Source organism: Homarus americanus, unplaced genomic scaffold, assembly GCF_018991925.1.
Source record: "Homarus americanus isolate GMGI-L3 unplaced genomic scaffold, GMGI_Hamer_2.0 scaffold34921, whole genome shotgun sequence".
Classification (NCBI taxonomy): domain Eukaryota; kingdom Metazoa; phylum Arthropoda; class Malacostraca; order Decapoda; family Nephropidae; genus Homarus; species Homarus americanus.
The window spans coordinates 21,400,415-21,415,805 of NW_024741901.1; the positions used below are offsets into that span (position 1 = coordinate 21,400,415).

At 39.7% G+C, this 15,391-nt stretch overlaps 1 protein-coding gene across 8 annotated transcripts in view; it reads right to left on the reverse strand.

Annotated features, from left to right (window-relative positions):
* LOC121876064 (sin3 histone deacetylase corepressor complex component SDS3-like) overlaps positions 1–10,367 on the reverse strand; it is a 42,038-nt gene extending 31,671 nt beyond the window's left edge. For 4 of the 8 annotated variants that reach the window (XR_006090711.1, XM_042380961.1, XM_042380962.1 and 1 more), the window contains exons 1-4: positions 10,095–10,365; positions 6,072–6,188; positions 3,714–3,777; positions 1,829–1,942 (exon numbers count right to left, since the gene is read on the reverse strand). Coding sequence is in view for 5 of the 8 variants with exons in the window: in XM_042380961.1 (XP_042236895.1) it covers positions 1,829–1,942; positions 3,714–3,777; positions 6,072–6,188; positions 10,095–10,224 (425 nt within the window). In the remaining 3 variants the exon portion in view is untranslated. Of the gene's footprint in view, positions 1–1,828; positions 1,943–3,713; positions 3,778–6,071; positions 6,189–10,094 lie in introns of all 8 variants that reach the window. The other 4 variants (XR_006090713.1, XR_006090712.1, XM_042380965.1 and 1 more) reach the window with 4 other exon arrangements.
* Between the last annotated feature and the right edge of the window lie 5,024 nt (positions 10,368–15,391).

The window sequence follows — 15,391 nt, forward strand, 5'->3', positions numbered from 1 at the left end:
GTTGCATGGCATACCAGCTGAGAGGAGGAGTCAACCTGTGACTGGTAAGGTTCAGACTGTTGCAGTAGCAGTGGACCTTGCCAGAGAAGCTGCGCACAATATTACAGCTGAAGGCTTCTCCGAGACCACCAACGAAGACATCCTGGATGTGATCAGAGATCCTGAAGTGACTGCCGACGAGATGTTGGAAGATGATCACGTCAGTGAAGAGGAAGAAGGTGCGTCATTCTCCGAAGAACACTAGTTAAGTCAGTGATAATAAGGGTGCCATGGAGTGTGCAGAAAAAATGAAGTCCTTCCTTTCCCGCGACAATGACGATGACCGCTATGAAGTCTTCCATACCCGGCTGGTGCAGGCTATGGAGCCGTACATCAAGGTGTATCAAGACAACATTAACACTAGCCGTCAAAAAAGCATTACCGAGTTCTTCGCCCGCAACCCACCACTGCCAGCCAGAACCAGTGATAGTGACAGTGAAGGTGACTTTGAGGGATTTGTCAGGGAAGCCCTGACAACTGTAACTGATAGTGATGGTGATGCACCTAGTAATGGTGATTCACTTGAGGGCCAGTAATCTGCCCTCTGCCTCGGAACCAGCCTCCATCCCCGTATGCCGACCCATCTCTTCTACTAACGTAAGTGTTACACCTAACTTTTAGTTTTCCTAACCTAACCTTTATTTTCCCCAACTTAACCTTTATTTTTCCTAACCTAACCTCTTCTATATTACTTGCTTGTTCATACCATCATAAAGTTAAGATAAAATTTTTACTACAACATAGTTGTGTGTCGTCAAAAAGTGGAGTTTGGGGGTCGGGCCAGTCTCTATTGGAATTAATCCCATATGTTCTGTTGTTCACTTAACGCGGTTTTCACTTAACGCGGTACCCTGTGGGTTCAATTGACCACGTAAAGCGGGGTACAACTGTATATCAAATTAACACACTCTTACACGTCCATATCATGAGGCCAGAATGGGATTTCCCTGTCCATACATTCAAAAACATGGTAATATAATACCAACAGTACAAACACATGTTAGCCCAATGGTGAGGATGTACACTTTCATTATGTGTTTAGGACAACCATAATCAGATTTCAAAACACTGTATAGCTTTATATCTATCTTAATATCTTTTCTAGTAGGTTTATATAGAACAAAAATATTAATTTGCAGTAATCTCCCCATTAGCTGGAATCCCCAGAACTCTCCATTAACTGTAATTGAAATCGGCTCGGAATTTTTCCAGAAACTTTTCTCAATTCTGGGTCTGCGAACGAGTTTCCGAGGTTGAAAATCAGTCACATTTTCCGGAAAGATTCCAAGAAAATTCTGGAAAACCTCTCCAAATATTTTTTCTGGGTCTGGGAACAAATTCCAAGGATGCAACATGGCACAATTTCTGAAATTTTTTTGAGATAATCTCTCCAAACCTTTCTGCTTCGGGCCTGGGGATAAAGGTTCCAGGAGTGACACAAGATTGCATTATGCTCAGCAGCATTCTCACATGTTGGGTGTGTGGATGGGAAGACCATTTGGGTAACTTGGGCCTAGGCTCATGCACTGCGAATGGCTAATGCTGTCATGTGACTGCATGGGATACTTGTGATAGGATGATGCATCTCCTAGCTTATCCCCTCGAAGCCTTCAGTATCACTATCATGTTAAGTTCATGATAATAAAATAATGGGGCTTTCGTAGAAAATACGTACAGTAGTAGTAAACAATAATTAATGGAAAATGTGCCCTTTTCCTACATTTAACCAAATGCCAAAATATTTTGACATGAAAATGAATTGCCATATAGTTGTAAGTAACAAACATACCTTTCTTTGTAAGCTGCATCAATCTTCTTTAGTTTCTTGTTGTATTCTGGATGACTGCTGTCACGCAACTGCTGCAGTTGTTTTTTTAGTTGAGCGAGCTTGTCCTGGTACATCCTGAATAATCATAAAAAATTACAGAGGTTGTTTTACAGTAAACAATAGATGAAGGTACAGTATTCATAATTTAAATCTCAAGAACTTCAGCCTATATACAGTAAAGTATAGAGTAGGCAGGTAAGTCAGTTATATTACCCCTTATACTGTACAGTACAGGGTATATCCTTTTTTTAGCTCAAATTCACATTATACAGTAATTCCTTCCTTCCTTCCTTCCTTTAATCGATCATGCACAATATTCTCAAACACAGTGCTTTCTTTATAATAATTCCTTTCTTGCCTTAATCAATCACTAACACAGTATTTTCATTGTATCATTTCTTTCCTGCTCTAATATTTTCTAAATGTTGGATTAACAAGAAAAGGAGATACCAAAGCCACAGTGAGGTTCACGTAATGAATGTTAAGAGGCAATCCAAGACATGTAGTTTCATACATCACAGGCAAATTCAACCTAGATATATGTTGTATACAGTACAGTACTGTATTATCCCCTATTGGTCAGTCTGGATATTTCTGGACAAGCTGTATTTTTAAAACAAGCCAATGGGAATATGGTATACAGGTACAGTATGTAGTTATGTTTTAGCTCATACCAGATACTGTGCTATATAAGCCAAACACAGCCTCCTTTGTAGAAAGTCTAACCAGGTTATAGATCACCAGCTGAATATGATAACTAGTTCACACTATACAGTACAGTACTGTACTAACATTCCCAATATAATTTTCCCTTCTTAAAATATATATGCCAAATTAAATTTGTAAGCTACTGTACTTGTTAAAATAATATTTTAGTGCCATGAATTATTTAAAAAGATGAAAATGAAATGAACTTTAACCCTTAGGCCCAGGGTGACATTCCAGAACGCGCGACTATTCCCGCCACTGTTTAAATGCCCAGTGCGGGTTATCAGGTTCCAGTGTGACTATTTGCCTCTCACACCACATGCTCAGCCACAGGGAAGCTTCCTGAACATAATTACCTCCTTTTGTTTGTTTCATTTTCATTGTTTGTCTATTTTATTATGTTGTATCAAAGTAATATTGCTAAAAGGAGTGTAGTTGTATCGTAGGGTAGTATTACTGTAAAACAATGCTATGATTATGTTATAAATGTATTTATTTGTGGAATTATTATTATTTTATGAATTACTTGCTCTACCAAACACAAAGACAGCCAGGTAGACTGGCAACTGACTGGTGAGTATTGCGAAGCTCTTTTTTATGAAAAATTATGCAAATAAAATATTTTAAATTAATTATTTATAGAAATTAAGTATTAAGATCAGCAAATATTTTCATTATTGGCCACCTCGGACACAAAGGTGAGCTAAAAATAGCTGCTAAGTGCGGAGGAACCACGAGCATCAGCTGTCAAACCAACACTGTCTCCTTATCTCCCCTCCCTCCTCCCTCCGCACAGCCAGGGAAGTCTCTAGAGGGTCAATATATAGTTTTTCTTTCTTGTTTTATCATTTTAAAAGGTTAAAAATTATTTTTGGAAAGTAGATTTTTCTCGATTTACCCCTGGGTGAAGGGCATTGCCACCAGCACCCTAACCCGGGGATTGAGGGTTAATTGGTTTTCTAAATGTTGTAAAGTGAGTGGTGAATGATTATTACTATAAAATAAACTTCCTGAAGGAAGAAAGCAGAATTAGCTCTTATTCTTTGTGTCCCATATCTTAAGAAACTACAGTGTAATGTATTACACTTCCTGATATCTAAATTACAATATAGAGCACAGCAAGGTGTAAAATACTTACTGTTCCTTAATACCAGCATATTCTTCTTTCCCTCTTGTTTCTCCTTCACTTCCCAAGTCAGTATCTGTAATGAATATAAGTCACAGTACTGTACCTTAGCTACAATTTACTTTTAATGACCTGGTTAAATCTGTTTCAATCTTCAATATGATTCTAACAAATCTAGTATGGACAGTGCCCACCTCAGGTAAATCATACATTCCTGAAAACCTGTAAGTTAACTGTATGTATAGTCTCGTTCAAGATTCTTTGAACACTGCTGGAGACAGCTGGCAACTCAAGACTGTTTGTTTACGATAGTACGTAGTATAATATAATACGAAAAAACAAAGTCCAACCAGTAAATTAAGCAACGGGGAACTAAGTAACCAATCACCGATCACTTTTACATTTATTCATAATTTTTACGACGTACTATAGTAAACAAACGGTCTTGAGTTGCCAGCTGTCTCCAGCAGTGTTCGAAGAATCTTGAACGAGACTGTACATTATCCCTTTAACTGCTATCATCATCTTCAGATGATTTAGTGTAAAATCACTATTGTCATCTTAAGATGATTAGCATATGGAGCCACGAATTTAAAGCTGTGCCAAAAATCATACTAAGAATAGAAAGTCGATGACTGATACACTCTAGAGTGAGACACAAGGATGGTAGAGCCTCAGAATCAGCTTGCTATCATCATCTTGGAATGATTTGTTATTTTTTATTCCTCATCACCATCCTTCTACCCTCAGTGGGCCCCTCACCCACACCACCACAGCCTGGCTCACCACCTACACAAGCAGCACTCGGCAGTTGTCCATTACACTCTGCCTCACTTCACTGACTTATAACTTGCCACCCATGATGTGTCCACATTTTTTTTTGTTTTTTTAAGGCTTCTCAATTGTACACTCTCCAATTTCATTTTTTTTAAACCTTCATGTATCAAGTTTTCACAACATATACCGCAGATTTCACAAATACTGTACTGCAATTATTGTGTTATGCGACATTAATTTTTTACCCAAAATTACCTCTAATAATGACAAAATAGTGAAATATAACCAGATAAACTTAGAACAGTTACAATAACACTTACAGTATACAGAACTGTACCTATATAATAGAAATACCATCCTGTACAAAAGTATTTTACAGACGAGGAAAGAAATTTATTCTTGGAGATAAAAGGGCCACTCACAAGGGATTTAGAAAGGCATTATTTTAATTGTCAATGTTCGGTAGTGCCCAGGTATGGAAGTATATATTGAGTTATAGGGAGATAAAGCAGAAAATAAACCAAAAATATAATACTGTATATACTTTACTCTATAGCATTTTAGTTGGAAATTTATATATACAATTATACAGGGTACAGTATATATATATATATATATATATATATATATATATATATATATATATATATATATATATATATATATATATATATATATATATATATATATATATATATATATATATATATATATATTTATTTATTTATTTATTTTTTTTTTTTCTTACTTCAATTTCAGGTTTGGTTCTCTAGGATCCTTATTTTTTTATTTATCTTATTGAGTTTGGTTAAATTTACACACCAGGGAGTGTCAGGTTTGGTTAGGTTAGGTTAGGCATGTATTGTATACAGTACCAATATGTGAGTCATTACGTTTAGTTGTTGTTGATCTTTTTGTTGTCAAAAATTTATTTCTTCCACCATTTTTGGGACGTTCTTGATAAACTGAAGAATATTTTTTTACTGAAAAGTTTGCTATCTCGGCTCCTTAACACAGTGACCTATTCTTAGATATTATATACAGTACTACACTTTTTTAAGTTTTCTGTAATACAGTACAGGTATGGCATCATTTATCCAGCATGCTTGGGACCTGGGAATTGACTGATTGCTTTTTTCTCCGGAATTTGGAGCGCCAGGCCTAAAACGTACAATAAACCTTCTGTAACTAGCTGTGAAGCCTTTACTCATATCACTAGATTCAGCCCTTAAATGGTAGGCATATAAAAAACAATAATGAAAGTATAGAAATACAGTAAAATAATAATGAAAGCATAAAATAAGCAAAGATGATAACAAGTTAACGTACACGCCATATTGCAGTCGCCCCTGATCTCGCCTTAGCAACAGTGCTCTACCACAGACCCTCTGACTTCCACACACTCCCAATACGGCTTGACGGTGGAAACCCGTAGAGACGTAAACCTTTATACCTTATTATAATTACTTATTTTTGCACTTTCTGTATGTAGAATTGTGTGTGTGTGTGTATGTAACTGAGTAAAGAAAAACAAGAAAATTACATATATCTACCCAAAATTATGAATTGAAAAATAAGCATAGTATAACATACAGCTCGCAGGTGGGGAACGGTTGGAAATATCCCTGCTTGGCCCGGGAATATGTTCCAGAATATAGCTGGTTTTTGGACCGTTCCGGATACCGAGATGCCGGATAAACGGTCCCATACCTGCAATTAGGTTAGGTTAGGATTCGTTAAGTTTGTTTTCATCAGTGTATCTGCATGTTTCTAACCCACAATATCCCTCTACTTCAAAGCCCTGCACACTTTGTATGATCAAAATTGAAATTTTTAAGTGAAATCGAAAAGTAAAAGATTAAAAAAAATATAGATATACTGTATACAGTATTAATTTCCAATGAAAATGCTATACTAGTTATTTCTGTGTTTGCTCTATCGTTCTTAAAATAAATCACTATAAAGTTCCTCGCTTGGTCACTACTGAATACAGGGTATTTACCATTATAATTTTCTCATCAAGAGTAATATCAAGCCTATTCTTCTTAATATCAGATGCAACAGCACCCAGCTTTCCCTTCTCTTTAAGTTCTTAGTACTATACAATATTGTAAGGATTTCAGATATTTGATCACAATACAAAATACAGCAAGCTGTGACCATGGCTCCAGCATGGGTGCAATGTACAGTTGCCTCCCTTTAAAACAGGTACAGCGGCTGGCGTGTTTTGTGTGATGTGGCATCACTGTTTGTTTACATTGCAGTAAAACTAGTAGAATGTGCAGAACTAGCCTCTACATGCTACGACGACTCAGGTCACTTGGGGCACCCACGCCAGAGCTGAGGACTATCTACAACGCCTTTATTCTCCCCAAATTAACGTATGCGTCACCAGCCTGGTCGTCTTCTCTCAACTCTACCCAACAACGTCAGCTAGAGAAGGTACAGAAAAGGGCCTGCAGAATCATGCTCGGTGCAGACTACTCCGGTTACAACAATGCTCTCTCCACCCTGGAAATACCATCCCTCAGTGACCTCCACCACCAAGCACTAGCAAGGTTTGACAGTGGACTACTGCACCATCCTCATCATCGCCACCTCCTGCCACCGGCAGTCCCCCGTCCACCTTGCGCAGTCCGCCACTACAAAAAAATTCAGCCCATAAGAGCCCGCACTGATAGATAAAAGAATAGCACCATCCCATCTATTGTTAAATAAACAACTGATTTATGTACTGTACAGCCCTGTAAATTTATTGAATGCATATCATTATTTCTAAGTCACATGTAAGTTTGTATATTTTCAGCCACCGGCTGCAACTCTATTAATAAACCGTTTACTTATTATTATTATTATAGTAACCAGATCAAGGATACTAAATAAGCAGTCCCCTTCTATCTGTGAATGTGCCCATTTCCTGTATGGTTTACTCTATCCTCTTCCCCACTGATCAGTTTGTTAGCTGCTTGGGTTATCTATCTGTTGTCTGGTGGCCATACGATTGTACATATGGTATCCTTAAAAAGAATACTGGGTAAATATCTGCAAGCATACATATACACATCAAAGTTAGGCAGATGCTGACTGTAATGAATGCATGGTGCTTTCTGTCATTTCCACAATTATCAAACCATAATTTTCATCAGTTTCTCAGTTATAATTCCAATTAACCTCAATCCAGTGCTTGTGAAGTCTTGAGAACTTCATATTTTTATGTTAAAATTTTACAGAAATCAATTGTCATCATATCATCCTTGCCGTGGAAATGCAACAACAATTTCTTATTGTACCAGTTTAATTTTTCTTAAATGATATCCTGGTCCATCAGATGGCAAAATGAAGAGACATTAGATTTTTTTTTTTACTTTATCATTTTGCAACTCATCAGTTTGCTCTTCATTTAGCCAGTTGGTCAGTATTTTTGTAATGACCATTACTGTCCAGTGTTAGCACAGGAGGAAACCTGAATGCCCAAAGAAATTCTGCAATGTTTGGTACTTACTGGTACAGATAAGTGAGACTAGTGTGCACCTATTGGTGCTTTGTTGCTCACCCCAAAAACTTCTCATTCAAAGTTATAGTTTTAATGTTGGATTCTGCGAATTCACCACTTGAATAGCAAAATACAATGTGGGTATGAACAACAATTACAGGAATAACAAAAAGAAAAAAAAATATTTTCACTTTTGAAAAAACAAAACAAAAACAACAGGAATCTTAGGTATTTTATCTTTGCGATCAACAGTTTAAACATTTCTAAAATACCTTTCTTCTATGACGTTTTCCTTGCAAATGACCTAACCTAACCTCCTTACTGGGGGCCTGTGTCCCATCTGGACCCCCTCTGGCATATACTGTATAGGTCATTTGTGAGAGAAACATCATAGAAGAAATGTCTTAGAATTGTCTAAACTATTGATTGCAAAGATAAAATTCCTAAGATTCCCGTGTTGTGTGAAACTTGCAGAAGAAAAACTATAAAAAAAAAATTAGGTAAAGGTGGAGACCATTGGCAACAAAAGGACTTTATGGAATTGCACCAAGTTTTCAGATGATGTGTGGATGACACGGAGTAATAAAATTGAGGCAACAACATTGTAATATCTATTTTGGTCAATATTTAGAAAATGACACCAGGCAACTCAATATTGAGTCATACATGGGGAGATAGAGAAAAAATAAATACAAATAATTTATTATATAACGTTTGTCGGAAATTTATAATTTTTGAGTAAAAGTAAAGTATAATATTTGGCCAATCAGTGTGAGTGTTAATGTGACGTTATAGTCATGCGCACCAATCAGCATGAGTGCTGTGACATAATACTCGTGCACTAATCAGTGTTGGCGGCCAGTTGGAAGAAGGCGCCAGTGTAAGATGGATGTACCTTGGCTGGCTGCCGTATTATTCAGTACATTTTGAACAATGAAGCAGCAACCGTTGTCATTTTTAGGCTTCACAGTGTTTTTATTTCATCTGTAAGGTGTCCGAGATGTAATTCCGAGTGTCAATACTGTGTAGATCACATGCATGGTACTGTGATAAGAGACAGACACTGACGACCACTTACTCATTGATAGTCGCATCACCCTATCCTCCTATATTTCTTGCTTAAGGTAAATTTCTTATGCACTAGGGGTTAGGTTAGGTTAGGTTTTAATTTTTTTTTTTTAGGTTTTTACATTGTTGAACTTCCACTTTTTTTTTCCAATATTTCAACTACTGCTCATTTTTTTACATCAATGAAGGTCATATTTGTATTTAACACGATGATTTACACTAGAAAAACCTATTTTTAATATTCATTTGCCTGGTGTCATTTTCACAATATTGACCTTTATTTTCTTTTTAGCACATCTTTCAGAAATAAATTACTTGTTAGTAGGCAGGGCATGAAAGAAAAGGGGAATAATGCTTATCATCTGGCAGTAATTTCACATCTCTGTCTTTTCTAGATGAATAAATAATTTTTTTTTTTTGTAAATATGGCGCCATGTTTTGGTTCACATCATCTGCTATGTGAGATCATCCACGGTGTTTGCTTACATGTAAAAAAAAAAACCAATGACAATCTCATCAGGCGCATTTCTTACGATTTGTATTGGACTGAAATCGTTAATTTTTCAAGAGACGTTGTTTGGATGATAGTAAGAAAATCGAAACTATAACACACAGGTTAATCAGTTAGTTGAGGTTAGGTATGGTAAGTGAGGTTAGGTACAGTTAGGTCAGGTTTTAATAGGTTTTGTGCACTCACTTCCATTTTCGTGTTCAGTATCATACAAAAAGGATCTCCAGAAACTTTGCTTCAATTCCATAAGTTATTTCTGATGCTAACGGTGTCCTCCACCTTTACCAATACATATCCATTCTTATATAAATTTTTCATTAGGTAGCTGTTTAACCCCACAATCTCTCCTAGACTACCAAATACGCATCCAATATATATATATTAGTTTAAGTCTCAATGTCAAATCATTCACCTCTTCACTACAGAGAAGTCACTGTCAACAATTTATTTGGCTAATGCCATGCGATTTTATTCAGCACACAGGGGATCACGTACACAAGTGGTTAACTAATAATAAAAGTAGTTTGTGGACAAGAAAGCTCACCGTCGTCACTCTCTCTGTCGTCATAATCTCGGGAGTCTTCAAAATCTGCATCGTTGTCGTCATCGTAGTCAAATTCGTCATGGGGAAAGTCGCCAGATCCAGGCGACCTTGGGGACGCCAAATCTGACATCTTGAGTATTTATTTGCCAGTCTTCGTATATCCGTCACCCTCAGACCAGTCAGCCGTGTTCACTGGCCACAACACAACAAGGTTCAACTTCAAATGATTGAGTCGGCTCGGCTGTCGCGTGCTGGCCGACGTCATGTACACCTCATAAATCCGGATTAACACAACAAAACATTGTAAAATTGCGGCGTTTGTAAATTTTTTAAATTGTTTTCTTTGAGAAATCAGCGGCGGGTCAGTCATCAATAATTACCAATACCAAGTAGATGCAATTATAAAAGCAACGAAGATTTGGCGACGAGGACCAATCAAATGACCATCAACTCACTTCTAGATGTCTTCCTCTAGGCCCTAGACTCTAGACCAGTGGTTCTTAACCTTGTTGCCCCATGCACCCCTTTCACCATATGTCAATGTCATTCCCCCTCCTTTCCAAGATTGTCTGCCTCAAAAAGTGCATTCCAAATAATATGCATATAATACTGAAAATCCTTTATTTTTTCCATATTAGTACATATACATTTACAATTTTACATGGATTATTTTTATAGTGGAGTTTTACAAATTAAATGCCAATTGAAAATGTTGATGGATTTATAAAACTTGAATAAAAGTAAAATAGTTTTTTTATATTTATAATGAATTACTTAACAGACCAAACTGAAGCATAATGCAATAAACAAAAAGTTCAATAGAATACCAGGATATTGTAAATTTGTAATTAATTTTATTCAGATGAAGATTACAGTCAATGAGAAACCTGTGATTGTTTTTTCTTCGCCAATTCTGGGATACGCGGAGGAGTGCTTAAAGGGCACAACGCAGGTCATTTTCTACCTCTAATCTACTACGTTGCTTCGTTTAAATTTGCAACAGAGTTGAAAAGCCTGACTCACAAAGATATGTCGACACAAACGGAAGCAATGCACTGATAGCTCTTTCTGCCACTTTTGGGTAGGAATCGCACATCAAGGGCCAAAATTCTGTGATTGATTTCTCATCGAACATATCTCTTGCTCCCGAATCAGTTACCCCCCCCCCTTGAAAACCTGAATTCCCCCCCTGGGGGGAATTCCCCCCTGGTTGAGAACCCCTGCTCTAGAGTCTAGGCCCTACCCTAGGGTAGGGTAGGGACTCTTGGATAGGGCAGGAGTCTAGCAATATAAAACTAAACCATATGTATTCAGATAAAAAAAAGGAACAACAATTTAAATAACCAAATGGGTGGTAATAAATATACAGAAAATTATGTTTCACATTCAACAACTTAAAGGGAATAGATAATATTGACTCATAAAATTTGAAACTGAATTTAGGCCGATCCTCCGTAATTTTTTTTTAAATCTTGTTCAAATTTAGTAAAAGATGCTTCAACAAATTTCAGTTTGTGAGTATTAGTGAGAATTGTGCAGAACAATAATAATTGGTCTTATACTAAAATGTGCTGGCAACAGTAGGTTGCTCCAAACATTGAAAACACTATGAAATCTACTTGTTTCAGTGTTATTTGTTGCACTGTTTTTTCTTCAAAATTTCATCAATGACTGTGGTTTTGTGAGTGTGTTTTCGGATATTAATCTGCAGCAGGTCTGTGGGGTTATGAGATATTGGTTCACACTCAGGATGGGATGGAGAAAGGAAACTCACAATGTGCTCACTGTATACATATTGTATTGGATGTACAATGCAGCTTGTTGCTGGGTAGGTAGAATGGTAATAAGAGTTGAGTAGAGAGAGCTGGGTGGTGAGGGTGCCCAGAGTGAGGGCAAGCAGCTTGAGGGACACCAAGGTCGCTGGCGGGAGCGGCAGCCACAAGGCTGGCGCGGAGGAGGTGTTGCTTGCTGGTGGCACTGTGTAGAAAGAGACTGGTCACAGCGGTGTCAGGCCTTATAAGGCGGAGGTAGACGTGGGTAGATAGTTGACCACCTCTCCGTGGGCGGCGCTGGAGGCGTAGGCTGGGGAATTCGAGAAGGTTCGGTGCTTGTAGGGGAGGAATCCACTACAGTACAATGCAGCTTGTTGCTGGGTAGGCAGCATGGTAACAAGCGTTGAGTAGGAGAGAGCTGGTTGGTGAGGGTGCCCAGAGGAGCACGCGGCTTGAGGGATGCCAAGGTGGCGAGGGTGCGGGAGCCGCCAGGCTGGCGCGGAGGAGGAGGTATTGTTTGCTGGTGGCACTGGGTAGAAAGAGGCTGGTCACAGCGGTGTCAGGTCTTATAAGGTGGGGGTAGGCGTGGGTAGATAGTTGATCCCTGCTCCGTGGGCGGCGCTGGAGGCGTAGGTTGGGGAATTCGAGAAGGTTCGGTGCTTGTAGGGGAGGAATCCACTTCAATGCTCCCCTTCCCCTCCGGGCGAGTCGGGAGGCTGGAGGTTGGCAGTGTTGCGTGCCACATGTGAGGCAGACGGGCGGTGCATGCCACATGTGAGACAAAACGGCGAGGGCGTGGATGAGCCGACCGCTAGGGGGGGGGGGCAACTCTGTCTAGATACACGAGATCTGTGGGAGAAAAGAGGGAGGAGGGTTGTGGAGGCGATGAATGTTGTGCTTCACTCGTGACAGGTAAAGAGTCCTCAGATGCGCCTGCTGGGGTGTGTGGGCCTGGGTCAGGAGCAGGGTCTGCATCAGCAGGAAGAGGGTCCATGACAGCAGCAGGGTGCATGACAACAGCAGGGTCCACGACAGCAGCAGGGTGCAGGACAGTAGCAGGAGGTACCTGAGGGAGAAAAGAGGGGTGTGTGGGTCCGCGTCAGGAGCAGGGGCCGCGTCAGTAGGAGCGGCAGGGGGTACTGCTGGGCCAGAGGCGGCGTCTGAGGCAGGACAGGTGTGTTGGGGTCGGTAGGACGTGTTGCTTGGGGCAGGAAGAGGAGCGGCTGTCTGCTTAGAGTAGCAGAACTGCTCTAGGGTGTCTAACCTGCGGTGTAGAGACAGTAGTTGTAGAGCCAATGAGAGTTACCTCTGTGTGGGTAAGCCAGTCTTCCTTGTTGCTTGAAGACTGGGAGAGTGATTAGTTTCTCCTCCATCCTGTGTGAGTGCGAATCTCCGGGGGGTCACCATTTGTGGTGTTATGAGATATTGGTTCACAATCAGGATGGGATGGAGAAAGGAAACTCACAATGTGCTCACTGTATACATATTGTATTGGATGTACAATGCAGCTTGTTGCTGGGTAGACAGCATGGTAACAAACGTTGAGTAGGAGAGAGCTGGTTGGTGAGGGTGCCCAGAGGAGCACGCGGCTTGAGGGATGCCAAGGTGGCGAGGGTGCGGGAGCCGCCAGGCTGGCGCGGAGGAGGAGGTATTGTTTGCTGGTGGCACAGGGTAGAAAGAGGCTGGTCACAGCCAAGGTAGGTAGATACCTACCTTGGGTCACAGCGGTGTCAGGTCTTATAAGGGAGGGGTAGGCGTGGGTAGATAGTTGACCCCTGCTCCGTGGGCGGCGCTGGAGGCGTAGGCTGGGGAATTCGAGAAGGTTCGTTGCTTGTAGGGGAGGAATCCACTACAGGTCCAGGAGCTACAGCTGTGCATCAACAAGATTTTTTCACTTCAACATATGGCTGACAATGACTAACCGCGTCTGTTTAAAAAGAAAACGATCTGAAACAAATGAGATTTTTCTTAATCTGAATCTCAGAAAAACTATCTGTAAATTCCGAATGTAATCGTTGTAACCATTTTATGTCCCTGTGTTTGTGTGTGTATGTCCGGGGCGGATCCAGGAATATCAAAAGGGGGTATGCAAGAAGTTGTGAGTGGAGGTACAGGGCGAGCATAGTGAGCCCATCCAGCTTGTGGAGGGGGGTGGGGGGGAGATATAAGCTCCCCCTAGAATTTTTTGGGAAATCTGGTCAATATCATAGGCATTTTGAGGTCATTTTGAAACCATACCCAGTTGATATTCTGAGATATTCTGAGGTCAATAGTAATTACTTTTTACTATACAAAAACACATGAGTACAATACAGTACTGCATTAAAGGAAAAGTATTGAAATTTTCTGATGAAAAAGAGAGGATCCGGACCCCCCCCCCCACACTGGATGTGTGTGTGTGTGTGTGTGTGTGCTGTCAACTGTCAGGTATAATGTTTCCCAGTCTTACAGAGATTATCAGATTTGGTGTTTGCAGCATCAAGTGTTCTTTTTCTTTTCTTTCTTTTATCCTCTTCACCACTGATCGGCTCGTTAGCCGCTTGGGCGATCGGTCACGTCCCTGTTACGCACTGTTGGCACGTACTGGGAAATGCCTTAACTTACTTTATCAAATTAGTAGTCGGTCACTTAACATATTTTGGATGCCGATATGCTGGCCGCAAGTATAAATTTTGTTGTCACATGCGGCCGGAAATATACGAGTTGTGGACCCCTGCCCTAGGGTCACCTAAAATCTGATATTTTCATTGATGGGCGCTGGTGATAGAAGCGGTACCGTTCTTGCCTCGCAAGCCAATTGTCACGGGTTCGATTCCCGGGCCGGTGGAAGTTGTTTGGACTTGCTTCCTAGCCCCCATTAATCCCTGTTCACCGAGCAGTAAAGTAGGTACCTGTCGAAAGTTGCTAATTCGTATTCAGGGAGATGTTGGAGCTTCCAGGAACTTGATGACATACACCATTGACTCTCCAGGCTTCTACTCCCTTGAGACTTCATGCTTCTACGCCCTTAAGTCATGAAGCATGAACTTAGCATGCTTCCCTGTTGGGCGCTGTAAACGCTTCTGCGCTTCACCTTACACAAGGATGTAGGGGAGTGACCAATAAATACCAAAATAAATAAAAATCATCCAAGTTAAGGAAGAAATCGATATATATATATAAGGTTTGGAGACCTCAGTGGCCATTCGGTATTTCCTCATTGCATAATCTTTGTTGAATTGTGATGATGCGCTCACCTAAAAAAAATAAAAAATAAAAAAACCCCCAAAAAATAATAATAATTATTTTGGTGCTCTCTTTATGATACACCCTGTATATATCATTAACTGGGGATAATTGCCAACTAATCCTTCAAACGCAACTGCCGTTTTGGCAAACTAGGATATCAATTTGTTTTTATTGCAATAATTTAACATAAATTAGTTCATATATATTACAATAATATGTTTTATGTTAGATGTTATTCTTGTATACATTCAACTAGCTACACCTTAGAGATCTTGTGTAGTAGAAAATGTATCGATA